This window comes from Siphateles boraxobius, unplaced genomic scaffold, assembly GCF_051911475.1.
Source record: "Siphateles boraxobius isolate OS27281-9 unplaced genomic scaffold, OSU_SipBor_1 41, whole genome shotgun sequence".
Lineage (NCBI taxonomy): Eukaryota > Metazoa > Chordata > Actinopteri > Cypriniformes > Leuciscidae > Siphateles > Siphateles boraxobius.
Window position 1 is genome coordinate 15,966,275 of NW_027509042.1, and position 12,441 is coordinate 15,978,715.

General features: G+C 47.7%; 1 protein-coding gene across 2 annotated transcripts in view; it reads right to left on the reverse strand.

Annotated features, from left to right (window-relative positions):
* Positions 1-776: 776 nt before the first annotated feature.
* ghrhrb (growth hormone releasing hormone receptor b) overlaps positions 777-12,441 on the reverse strand; it is a 50,848-nt gene continuing 39,183 nt past the window's right edge. The window contains exons 12-13 of one of the 2 annotated variants that reach the window (XM_077198627.1): positions 2,947-2,988; positions 777-2,853 (exon numbers count right to left, since the gene is read on the reverse strand). In XM_077198627.1, the coding sequence (XP_077054742.1) occupies positions 2,671-2,853; positions 2,947-2,988 (225 nt within the window). In that variant the 3' untranslated portion in view covers positions 777-2,670. The remainder of the gene's footprint in view (positions 2,854-2,946; positions 2,989-12,441) is intronic. The other variant, XM_077198628.1, reaches the window with a different exon arrangement.

The following is a 12,441-nucleotide window of genomic DNA, read 5'->3' on the forward strand; positions in this document are numbered from 1 at the left end:
TTTTTCATTGTGCATATTTTGTCATATTGGATGTATGTTATTGGATTATGTTTTTGTTAATTTTTTTGTATATTATAGACTATTGATTTTGAAACATCATTAAATGTTTTTGACAAGTAAAAGTCCCATTGCAATTAATAATCCCGATCCATAAAGACACCAGTAAATATGTAAAAGACAGTAAATGTAGATGTTAAAATGTATTAATGTGTCCTAAAATGATTCAGAATTGTTTTATACGTCACCATTGTGGAAAAATACAGTAACAAGTGCACCTGCTTTGATCAATTATAGTTGAAATGCTGCAAAAATATTGCACTTTAAGAAGGCGTTTACACGATAATGTTTTCAACTAAAACGTAAAACTTTTTTTATGCATTTTGGCCATTTTACAACAACGTTTTGGGGGCCTGAAAATACAAACTATTAAAAAAGAGGTGCAAGATAAACAATGCCGTTATTGTCGCTGTGTAAACTATAAAAATGCGACTTTGTGAAAATTGTTTGACAACATTGTCCTCTGTACTCGAAGAACAACTTTTCCGTTTTTAGTACATCATTGTTGCGTGAACGTACCCTCATTTTCAAATCAAAGTTCCATGACTATTGCCTATGGTGAGTCCATTTACATATAACAATAAATTGTCACAAAGCACAAAATAAAGATATTTACTCTACACATTTAACAAAACTAATACACATCTGATAACCGAATATGTTAAGGCAGGTTGGTGAATGTAGCAATAACGCTTACATTTAAGAAAACAGAAGTCATCGGAATGGGAATCTGTAACATTTTGACAACCAGAAAGACAATATACAACACAATATTAAAAAACAATCAGAGAATAAATACATTTTAGCATAGCATATGCTATAACCATAATGTCAGAAAGTGACAGGCTTATTCCTGATTCACAGTCTTTTTTGGAATTGGATAGGACCGTGTAATGTGTTATTGTCTGAAATCATGTTTGAGCAACAATACATGCTGTGATAGAAAAAAAAAGCACATTTGGGTTGTTTTGAGTTAACACTATTGCACATTTCTATGGCACTGACATAACTATATATTCAACTATATATTCAAACTTTATACAGCCTATACAGTATCAATTATTCAATTACTATTCAATTATGACAAGTATCCAGGTTCACAAAAGACTGAAAATGAACATTAACTATCACATAAACTCATATTGCAAAAAAATGTGTGTGATTGAAATTAACAGCACTAGTGATTAGTTACAATTATTATTAATGTAAATGAACACTAATATTAATAAAACTGTTTATAATCAAACCATCAAAAAACTGAGCACAAATGTCAGTAAATATAGTACACATCACATAAAATCTACTACTGTACATACAGCAAGGATATTTACAAATACATTTAGCAACTATAAAACCTGTTGAAACCAGATAACATTTCTACCAAACAAGAAACTTTACAGTCTAGTGCTCCAGATGTGTGCACTGCAAAGGATTCTTAAATAGGCCATTTTCAAAACAGTATTATTCAATTATAATACAGTATTATACATTATAATACCCCCCGATACTCATATCATTACTATTAATCATCTTTACAATTTGTATTATACAGAGACTAATTAGTGTTTTATAATAAAAATAAAAATTTTTTTTTCAATATTTCCTAATGATTTAATTAAAGCAAATCAATTTGATTGAAAATGAATAAATTATTTTGAAAATATCTGCTATTTAAGAAAAATACTTTGTAAGCCCTTTAGAAATTTTATAATTCTTTTACAGGGCCAGCACACTGTGCAATATAGTGCCAAGAACGCAATTTACAAAATTAAAGATTAAGAATAAGAATGCCTTTATGAATATAAAAATACCTTCTTTCTTTTTTTTTTTTTTAATTGATAGCTATTATTTTGTGAAGGATCCAAAATGAGGTCTGTTTACTGTAAGGCAATTAGCTGTATTCAACATCTATACATTATGCACTCTCAACTTTCAAGGCAGGCAGACCATATGTCTCAAGTGAAAAACAACGGAGTGATAAATACAAATTACAGAGCAACACGTTTAACAAAGTTAAATCACGATCATCATTTAAGCTGCTCTTTTCCAAATATAAAAGTTGATGGGGATTACAAAATGAGTAAATTACAGTTTTTTTGGTGAACTGTCCTGTATTTGAATTTGTTCTGTAAATAGTCAGTGCCAACCATCTAAATTTAAACCAGCAGTAGGGGAAACTGAACAATATGATTTGGGCTTTTGGGTTAGAATAAATAGTATTTTTTATCAGTAAAAAGTTGAATTGTTTCAGTGATGTGATGTGTAGAAAACAGAAGTATATCTTTGGATTGTTTTAGCAACCATTTTATATCCTTAACACAATGCTTGAATTTGCATGAATTTGAATGTTTTCAATTATTTTTGCCTTGTGTATTATGGCATTGTGCAGGATACTACTGTACTTTAGCTCCAACCCTAATCAAACACACCTGAACATGCTAATAAAGACATTCAGGATTAATGGAAAATTACAGGCAGGTGAGTTTGATCAGGTTTGAAAACTAAACCTGGCAGGACAGTTAACCTCAAAGACCAGGCTAGAAGAACCCTGGTTAAGAGGTTTCATGAAAGAGAAAAAGGGAATGAGATGAATTGTAAAATTGTGAATTGGTTTCAGACAGTAGACACACTGTTGTGGGACTCCGTTAAGGGCAGCTCCTTAGGGCTGGATTTCTCTAAAACTGAGATTTGTGTGACTGTGCTGCTCTCAGTAAAGAGGGTTCGTCTTCTCTTACTGTATCTCAAATAATTTTGTGTCTGCCACTTCCACATTCTCTTCTTTAGTTCTGCTTGTACCTGAAATGCAAAAATATGAATGTACATTATTTAAAAGCAAGATGTGTTTCCTGTTTTACACACATTTACAATTTGGAAAAACTTGTGCCTTACCTCTCCATTGAGAAAACAGTATAACAGAGCCACAACAAAACCCTGAAATGTACAGAAACACAATATTACAGTCAGTCAGTAAGAAGCATTAACAAATCACAGAACAGCTAGATAAATAAATAAATAAATAAATAAATAAATAAATAAATATATATATATATAATTTTCCCCCATATTTTTTATTATTTTCCATATATAGTTTATGATATAATATTATGTTAAAGTGACCCTATTATGCTTTTTCAGATATTACTTTGCATGTGGTCAAAAAGTCAATAAAATTTCAAAGAACAAAGTTATCGTATATCGTATAAATGTTATCGTGAGATATTGATTGTATTGAGTGAGATATATGTAGTTATCGTGAGATATTGATTACTTCCAAAAGAAAGAACCGATTCTGAACTACCTGAAACAAGTCATCAGTAATTCCAGCCTTACTTTCAGTTCAAATGTGCGTAGGTCTTTAACAACTTTGCGTAATGCTCGTCTTTTGTCTTCACTGGCTGTAAGCGAACAATGTCTACTTTGACCCACCGTCAAACACTTATAGTTGTAGCTGAAGCCTAGAAGTGTTTGGTTCGTGTTGTCGACATGTTAAGAAGACACTGTTTTTTTGTGCTGCCAAAGCAAATCTACTTTGCATGCATTACCAAAGAATGAGGATTGAGGCTCGAAATTGATACAGTAAAACCATCGCCGTCATTAGTGTTCTTTATAACTGCGTCGTCTACAAGTGCTGAGGAAACCCCCAGAGCTGAAATTAAGATATGGTAATGGACATTTTGTTTCCAACACACAATGAAAGCAGTAGACCAATCACAACAGACTGGGCCATCTGACCAATCAGAGCAGATTAGGCTCTTGGAAAAAGAGAAGCTGTAGCTGTGTCAGAAACCACTCACTCGTTCATTCATTCACTAATTCCTATATAGTGTATGGCAATTGAGTGCACTATATCTGCAAGGAGTGAACGAAATGAAGTGAGTGAATTCGGACGCTGACGTTTACACAGTGCGTCGGAGAGCTGGAGCCGTCGCAGAAAAGGCTTCGTCGGAGAGCTGGAGCCGTCGCAGAAAAGGCTTCGTCACACATAGGCCGTGTGTCCACCAAAGCGTTTTTAGCCGGATGAAAACGCTAGGCGCTCTGCTGAAAACGCCTAGCACTGGGCACTTGAGAGCGTTTTGGCAGCGCTGCGTTTTTTCAGTTGAGACGATTCGTTGATATGATACAGAATATCCGCAACACAGTTTACTTGTAACTGATTTCGAAGATAATTTGTTTCATACTCAAAATGTATTTTTCATCCATTGTGTTCGGTTAGCTCTGCTGGTTGATGTCTTTGTACAGAAATAATGTAGTGACAGTTGGTCGGTGTGATATTTGTCCCGCCCTTCCTCGACAGTGATTGGACGGCTGTTTAAAAAGTGACAGTGATGAGCTCAGCGTTTTACCCAAAGTTGAACATTTTTCAACTCTCGGCGACCAGTAAAAAACATCGTCCGCACGGCCATAGTAATAAAACGTACTCGGTTACATACGTAACCTCGGTTCCCTTTCGTTGTCACTCCGAGTTACGTGGGATGACGACGAATGGGGTTTCACTTAGAAAGCCTATCAACTTCGAGTATTACAAAATGAGCCAATGGCAAAGAAATGCCATGGGTCTGCGGAATTTGCATGGCGTAACTCCGCCCCACCTCGTGGGTATAAAAGGAGGAACCCGGCAACATGCAGATATGTTTTCGCTTCGGAGCCAAGTGTATTCTTCTCTCCACAAGACATCTCTGAATTGTCAGCTTCACAAACGAGTACCTCGAGTGTTGGTGTGACGACGATCTACGGCGAGCGCGTGCTTCCTGCTGATCTGTTGCAGTGGTCTGCCAGTCGGTGCGTTTCTCCCCGGGTGCTTCAAAACTTGAGTTTTCTCTCACTAAAAGAGCTTACACGTGGCACGTGTTTTTAAAGATGTCTCGCCCGTGTACTTCTGGTTGCGGCAGATTGGTATCGGACTCTGATGGGCGCGAGCGTTGCATAGTATGTTTGGGCATTGATCATGCTAGAGCAGCGCTCGTGGATGACTCATGTTCTCTCTGTGGGAACATGACCATCGCGTCATTACGGTCGAGACTCCGTGAACTCGCAAGAGTGAGAGTCCCCTCATCCACCCCACGCTCTGCGGCTGGTGGCCAGGGTGACCTGAGGGTTACGGTCTGGAACAAGGCGCCGACTATGTGACCGCGACCCCAGCCCCCCTCTTCAATGACGGTGCCCGCTAGCGAACTGCTGATTCCCGCGGGTCTACCCTCTGGTGGCCCGCGTGTTTCAGTTGAAGCTACAGAGGAAGATGCCATGTCTGTTGCAGCATCACTAGATGGGTTTGAGTCTTCTGGAAGTGAGGGCTCGTCACAGCTGCCACCTTCCGGTGTGCATACGGCTGTGCTCGAGTCTGATCCGGAGATGACGGCCATGCTTTCCCGGGCAGCCGCGAGCATCAGACTTGAGTGGAGGCCTCCACCCTGTCCCGAGCGCTCGCGGCTGGACGATTGGTTTTTGGGTAAGACCGCCGACCCTCGTCCTCGGCAAACCCCAATAACTTTCTTCCCGGATGTGCATGATGAGATCTCGAAGTCCTGGAAGACCCCCCCTGTCTTCTCGGGACCGCTCGCTGGACTCATCCGCCTTTCCTCCCCTTGATGAGGCAGCTGCCCGTGGGTACACTGGGCTTCCCCCGGTTGAATGCTATGTTGCAATGCAACTATGTCCTCAGAGTGCTTCTTCTCTGGGCGAGCCTAAGCACCCATCCAAAGCCTGTAGATTTTCGTCGACCCTGGTGGCAAAGTCTTACAGAGCGGCGGGACAGGCGGCTGCTTCACTCCATGCTATGACGACTCTGCAGGTCTACCAGGACCAGATGCTCAGAGACATGCACGAGGGTAGGACAGACCCAGGGCTCTTTGATGAGCTGCGCACCGCGACCGACCTTGCTCTCCGGGCGACGAAGGTTACCGCGCGCTCCCTGGGTTTGGTGATGTCCACAGCTGTGGTCCAGGAGAGACATCTGTGGCTGAACCTGGCCGACATACGGGACGCGGAGCGGACCCGTCTGCTTAACGCCCCCTTGTCCCAGGCCGGCCTCTTCGGCGGTGCAGTTGAAGATTTTGCCCAACAGTTTCAACTGCCCAGAAACAGACCGAGGCCGGGTGGGCAGCACCCTAATGTGGTTAAAAACAGAAACAATCCCCTCTTCCCTGAGCTCACAGAGTTCTCGGGCGACACAGAGCGCCGCCCACAAGCCGTGCTCTCCTCGCCCCCCTATGTCCCAGAGGCGGTTGACACGGCGTGCCGTCAACGGACCGCCTCGCCCCTGTCCCCCTCTGTCGCCAGACCCCTGGCAGTGCAGGCCCCCGCGGGACGACCAGCCTGGTCCTCCCCTGGCCCCCTCTGCCAGGGCGCGGTTGCTAACTGTGCCCCCACACCGGGCCGCTATGCCGTCCACGTCTGGGCCAGTTACTCCGCTTCGCTGCCCCTCCGGGGGGACGCCTGTGGTTCGCATGATCCCGCTGGTTCAGTTCCTGGGAGCCTGGCTAGAGCTTCCCCGTCTGTCCCGCTGGATCGCGCGGACCGTCAGGTTCGGCTATGCGATTCAGTTCGCACGGTCTCCTACCCGCTTCAGTGGAGTCCGCTCTACTTTGGTCGGTGGCAATGCCCCAATCATGAGAGCAGAGATTGCCACCCTGCACAGGATGCCGTTCAAGATGCTCACCGCCATACGTGTTTTCGGATGCATAGGGCCCCAGGATTGGTTTGCAGCGATCGACCTGAAGGACGCCTACTTTCATGTCTCCATTCTTCCTCGACACAGACCGTTCCTTCGGTTTGCTTTCGAGGGGCAGGCATAACAGTACGCGGTTCTCCCTTTCGGGCAAACCCTGTCTCCTCGCATCTTCATGAAGGTCGTCGAGGCTGCCCCCTGTTCCCCTTCGGGAACACGGGGTTCGCATCCTAAGTTATATCGACGACTGGCTGATCCTAGCTCAATCTCGAGATCAGGTTTGCGAACACAGGGACCTAGTGCTTCGGCACCTAGCTCGTCTGGGCCTTCGGGTCAACTGGGAGAAGAGCAAACTTTGCCCCGTGCAGAGGATCTCTTTTCTCGGTATGGACATCGACTTGGTCGCAATGTCCGCGCAGCTTACGAGCGAGAGCGCGCAGTCACTGCTGACTTGCCTGACACAATTCGAGGGCAGGAGTGCGGTTTCACTGAAACTCTTTCAGAGGCTCCTGGGGCATATGGCATCTGCAGCCGCGGTCATGCCGCTCGGATTGCTTCATATGAGACCGCTTCAGCTTTGGCTTCAGCTTTGGCTCCAACCTGCCGTCAGTTCTTCACTCCGTGGTCGAACCTCAGTTTTCTCAGGGCGGTTGTCCCCCAGGAACGAGCTTCCCGGCATGCTGTTGTTTCAACAGAAGTCTCCACCACGGGCTGGGGCGCCATGTGCAATGGACATGCTGCTGCGGGCTCCTGGTCAGGACCCCAGCGGCTATGGCATGTCAATTGCCTCAAGTTGTTGGCAGTACGCCTTGCCCTGCACCGCTTCCGGGCGTTGCTCAGGGGTCAACACGTACTAGTCTGTTCAGACAATACCGCCACTGTAGCTTACATCAACCATCAAGGTGGTCTACGCTCCGGCCGTATGTCACAACTCGCTCGCCACCTCCTCCTATGGAGTCAGAAGCATCTGAGGTCGCTTCGAGCCATTTTCATTCCCGGAGCGCTGAACTGTGCAGCCGACGAGCTCTCACGGCTTCAGCCTCTCCCTGGAGAATGGATGGCGACTCCATCCCCAGTCGGTTCAGCTGATTTGGGAACAGTTCGGGGACGCACAGATAGATCTGTTTGCCTCCCACGACTCGACCCATTGCGCCCAGTTTTATTCCCTGACCGAGGGCACGCTCGGCACTGATGCTCTGGCGCACAGCTGGCCGCAGGGCCGCAAGTATGCGTTTCCCCCAGTGAGCCTTCTTGCGCAGACCTTGCGCAAGGTCAGGGTGGACGAGGAGCAGGTAATCCTGGTTGCCCCTTACTGGCCCAACCGGACCTGGTTCCCCAAACTAGTACTCCTCGCGACAGCACCTCCCTGGCCGATCCCTCTGAGGAAGAACCTTCTTTCTCAGGAACGGGGCACCCTATGGCACCCTCGTCCCGATCTCTGAAACCTCCACGTGTGGCTCCTGGATGGGACGAGGCAGGTTTGAGTACCCTACCACCAGCGGTTGTGGCTACCATCACTTCCGCTAGCGCGTCGTCCACGAGACACGTCTATGCGTTGAAGTGGAACCTCTTGGTCAGCTGGTGCTCTTCTCACCGAGAAGACCCCCGGAGATGCTTGATCAGCGTTGTGTTTTCCTTCCTTCAACAGGGGCTGGAGCGAAGGCTGTCTCCCTCCACCCTGAAGGTCTATGTTGCCGCCATTGCCGCACACCTTGACCTCATCGAAGGTAAGTCGGTGGGGAAGCACGACCTGGTCATCAGGTTCCTGAGAGGAGCGAGGAGACTAAATCCGCCCTCCTCTCGTTCCCTCTTGGGACCTCTCAGTGGTTCTAACTGCCCTGAAGAGTGCTCCATTTGAGCCCCTGCAATCAGTCGAGCTTAAATTCCTGTCTATGAAGACAGCGCTCCTGGTTGCACTGGCCTCCATCAAGAGGGTAGGGGACCTGCACGCATTCTCCGTTGACGAAGCGTGCCTGGAATTCGGGCCGGCTTTCTCTCACGTGATCCTGAGACCCCGGCCTGGATGTGTGCCCAAGGTTCCTACCACTCCCTTCCGGGACCAGGTGGTGAACCTGCAAGCGCTGCCCCTGGAGGAGGCAGACCCAGCCTTGGCACTACTCTGTCCAGTACGCGCTCTCCGCGCCTATGTAGACAGGACGCAGTGTTTCAGGACCTCAGACCAGCTCTTTGTCTGTTATTGTGGGAAGCTGAAGGGAAAGGCTCTCTCCAAGCAAAGGTTGTCTTACTGGATAGTGGACGCCATTGCTTTGGCATTCCAGCAGCAAGGTCGACCGTGTCCCCTTGCTGTGACTGCCCACTCCATCCGGAGTGAGGCGTCCTCTTGGGCTCTAGCGCATGGCGCCCTCGCTAACAGACATCTGCAGAGCTGCAGGCTGGGCGACACCTAACACATTCGCCAGATTCTACAATCTGCGAGTGGAGCCAGTGTCCTCTCATGTACTCGCTTCAACCAGCTAGTACTGGACCCGCTCAGGTGTCTTCGCTTGCTCGCCATTCCACTCCACGGACTGGATACGTGAGATATTGTCCTCAGGTGAGCTTCCCCGAAAGCCCTGAGTTCCTCCAGCACTCCTGACGTTGGCACCAGTGTCTATTTCCTGCGCGTCGGCTAGGTGCCTCCCGTGTGCATGGTCCCTCCCCTGAGCGACCCCCACATGTGTATTTCCACTGTAAGCCTCTCTGAGCATGTGTCTTTCCCTTGGCAAGCCACCTTGCCACCCCTGGGGTTGAAATATTCCACCTGCGGCTGGACACCCCAGTGTTCTCCATATGTTTCCTTCGGGTCATATGTGTATTCTCTAAGTCCCCCCCCGCCATTGGCTCGTTTTGTAATACTCGAAGTTGATAGGCTTTCTAATCGAAACCCCATTCGTCGTCATCCGACGTAACGTCTCCGTTCCCTACTGCAGCCTACCACTGAGCCTCGCGCGTGACTTCGCGCCTTCTACGCGTCATAGCCTGCCAAAATGGGGGTGGCTTAGCATATAAAAGTCAGGCTCGGAGGCTGCGTCACTGGTTTCATCAGCTGAAGCGAAAATCGCTCGTGGCGCCTGCACGGTCGGGTTACGCAATACTCGTTCCCTCTTCTAGTGAGAACCAAGGTTACATATGTAACGGAGTACTTTCTCTTACGAGAGGTTCTCTCGTATTGCGTAAGTTAGCTTACGCTACGGGAACCCATTGTCAACGCCGTGCGCGCCCAGCCTCCACTTCATGAGTCCCAGGGATTCCCGGGGAATATAGATTGGTGGGAAACAGGTGGCCAGCAATGCGGGCCAGCACATGTTATAACACATACAGGGTATACAGAGCGGCGTCGCCGGTCCAAACAACTATTCACCATATAGTGCAGCTCAACCATGAGTAGTCTGCGCATGATAAACTGGGCAGGATATACACACCGCTCACACTGACAGAAGTCTAGCCTGCAAGGCGGGAACTTCCAGGTTATAAAACCTAACAAATGTGGACTGAGCATTATTATAAATACTATTAATCACAGCCGCAATAAAAACTGAAATGACAGTCTTCATCATCTTCGTCGTCTTCTTCTTCAGCCTGCCATTCTCACAAATGTCTTGAATGGAAATTCCGCTGGACCAAGCCCACGACGAGTCCACGCCTCTGGTGGAATGCGCCCTGATGCCCAAGGGGCATTGCAGACCTTTGGACTTATAAGCGGATGCGATAGCTTTCATTATCCATCTGGATAGGCTCTGTTTTGAGGTGGCGAGACCCTTGGTGCGCCCACCAAACGAGAAAAAGAGCTGTTCCGAATGCCTGAAAGAGGCGGAGCGTGTAATGTAGGCCCTCAGCGCCTCCACGGGGCAGAGGAGATTAACATCACCCTCACTATCGGATGCTGGCAGAGCCGAAAGAGAAAAGACCTGCGCTCTAACACTTTAGGGACATAACCATGTCTTGGCTTAAGGATGACTTTAGAGTCATTTGGCCCGAACTCAAGAATAGATAATAGATAGCGCGTGTAAATCCCCCACACGTTTGACTGACGACAGAGCTGTCAGGAAAATGGTTTTGAGCGAGAGGTACTTTAGGTCCAAGGAGTCTATCGGTTCAAAGGGGAAAGATTTCAGGACCTCCAGGACCAATGAAAGATCCCATATGGGAACCGACGGGGGTCGCGGGGGATTCATCCGTCAGGCTCCTCTAAGGAAGTGGATGACAAGCGGATGACGAGTTTCTTCCTACTGATTGACCGCGCGTCGACTCAGCGAACACTGCAACTGCCAGATTGACGGTGTATTGATATGCCCGACCGTCGAAGGCAAATCTCAAGAATGGCCTGTGACGGGGGGCTATCGGGATCTGAAAGTATGTATCTTTCAGATCGAGAGAGATAAACCAGTCCCTCGGGCGAATTTGCGCGAGGATATGTTTGGTTGTGAGCATTTTGAACGCCCATCTCTTAAGAACTTTGTTCAAATATCTCAGATCTAAGATAGGTCTTGGAGCTCCGTCCTTCTTGGGTATGAGAAAATGACGGCTGTAAAAGCCTGACTCGCTCAGAGAAGTAGGTACTGGTTCTATGGCCCCTTTGCACAGCAGTTTGGCTATTTCTGCGCGGAGTTGATGTTCTACATCTGTTTTCACTTTCGTCTCGGTCCGTGCTCGAAAGCGAGGGGGATGGCGAGCGAACTGAAGCGAATAGCCCTGTCTTATTTTGCTCAGCAACCATTCTGACACACCTGGAATAGCTTTCCATGCTTCTACATGTATAGGTAGGGGCAGAATGGACTCTGGGTTCCGATCGCCGCACCTCACGGGCTCGGGAAACTGAACCGGAAGTGCGTGCGGCGCGCGCACGCCCTCTGATCTCTGGAATGTCGGCTCGCTGACAGCTGTGACTGTCTGTATCACTTGAGATGACCCGATTACTGGGAATGGGGAACATTTTGTGATGATATTTGGAGGGGCGAAGTGTTTGTCAGTAAGCGTGAGCGCTCGTGGGCGGCAACGTGACTTACATTCATAATTTGGCCGCTGTGAGGCTGTTGCCGTGTAACAGAGCGGGCAGCGACTAGGTGTGAGCACAGATTTGTGGGCACATACTCTACATCTTGCACTCAAGCGGCATTTGCCAGCTTTATGAGAGTGGGCTCTGTTAGAGCGAGAGACACGGGTATAGTGTTTGTGTATAGGGGTGAACACTGAGATGTGGGCGCCTTTTCTACACTATTGACAGTGTGCCTGAGCCGAATGACCAGACATTATACCCTTCTTTGTGATGCGCGAGCAGCGCCGGACGTTAATTAGTAAGCGTGAGCGTGTTTCACATGTGACGTCCCGATTACTTTGAACGGGGAACGTTTGAGATAACTTTGTGATGCGCGAGCAACGACGAGCGTTTATTAGTAAGTGTGAGCGCTTGTAAGCGGGCACGTAACTTACATTCATAGCCATGCGCGCGCCCTCGGTGCATGAATACGGCGGCTCGCTGACAGCGAAGGCTGGCTGTTTCACATGTGACGTCCCGGTTGCTTGAACGGGGAACATTTTGAGACAACTTTGTGATGCGCGAGCAGCGCCGGGTGAACACTGACCCCTAAAATCCACTGGATCCGTCTACGGCGCGGAACGTCAGCGTCGTGGATGCCGGAGCTAATCGCGGCCATTATAGTCAATGCTCTTAAATCCACCAGCTGCGGACGCAGTGCGTCTCAGAAGCATCCCAGAAGCGG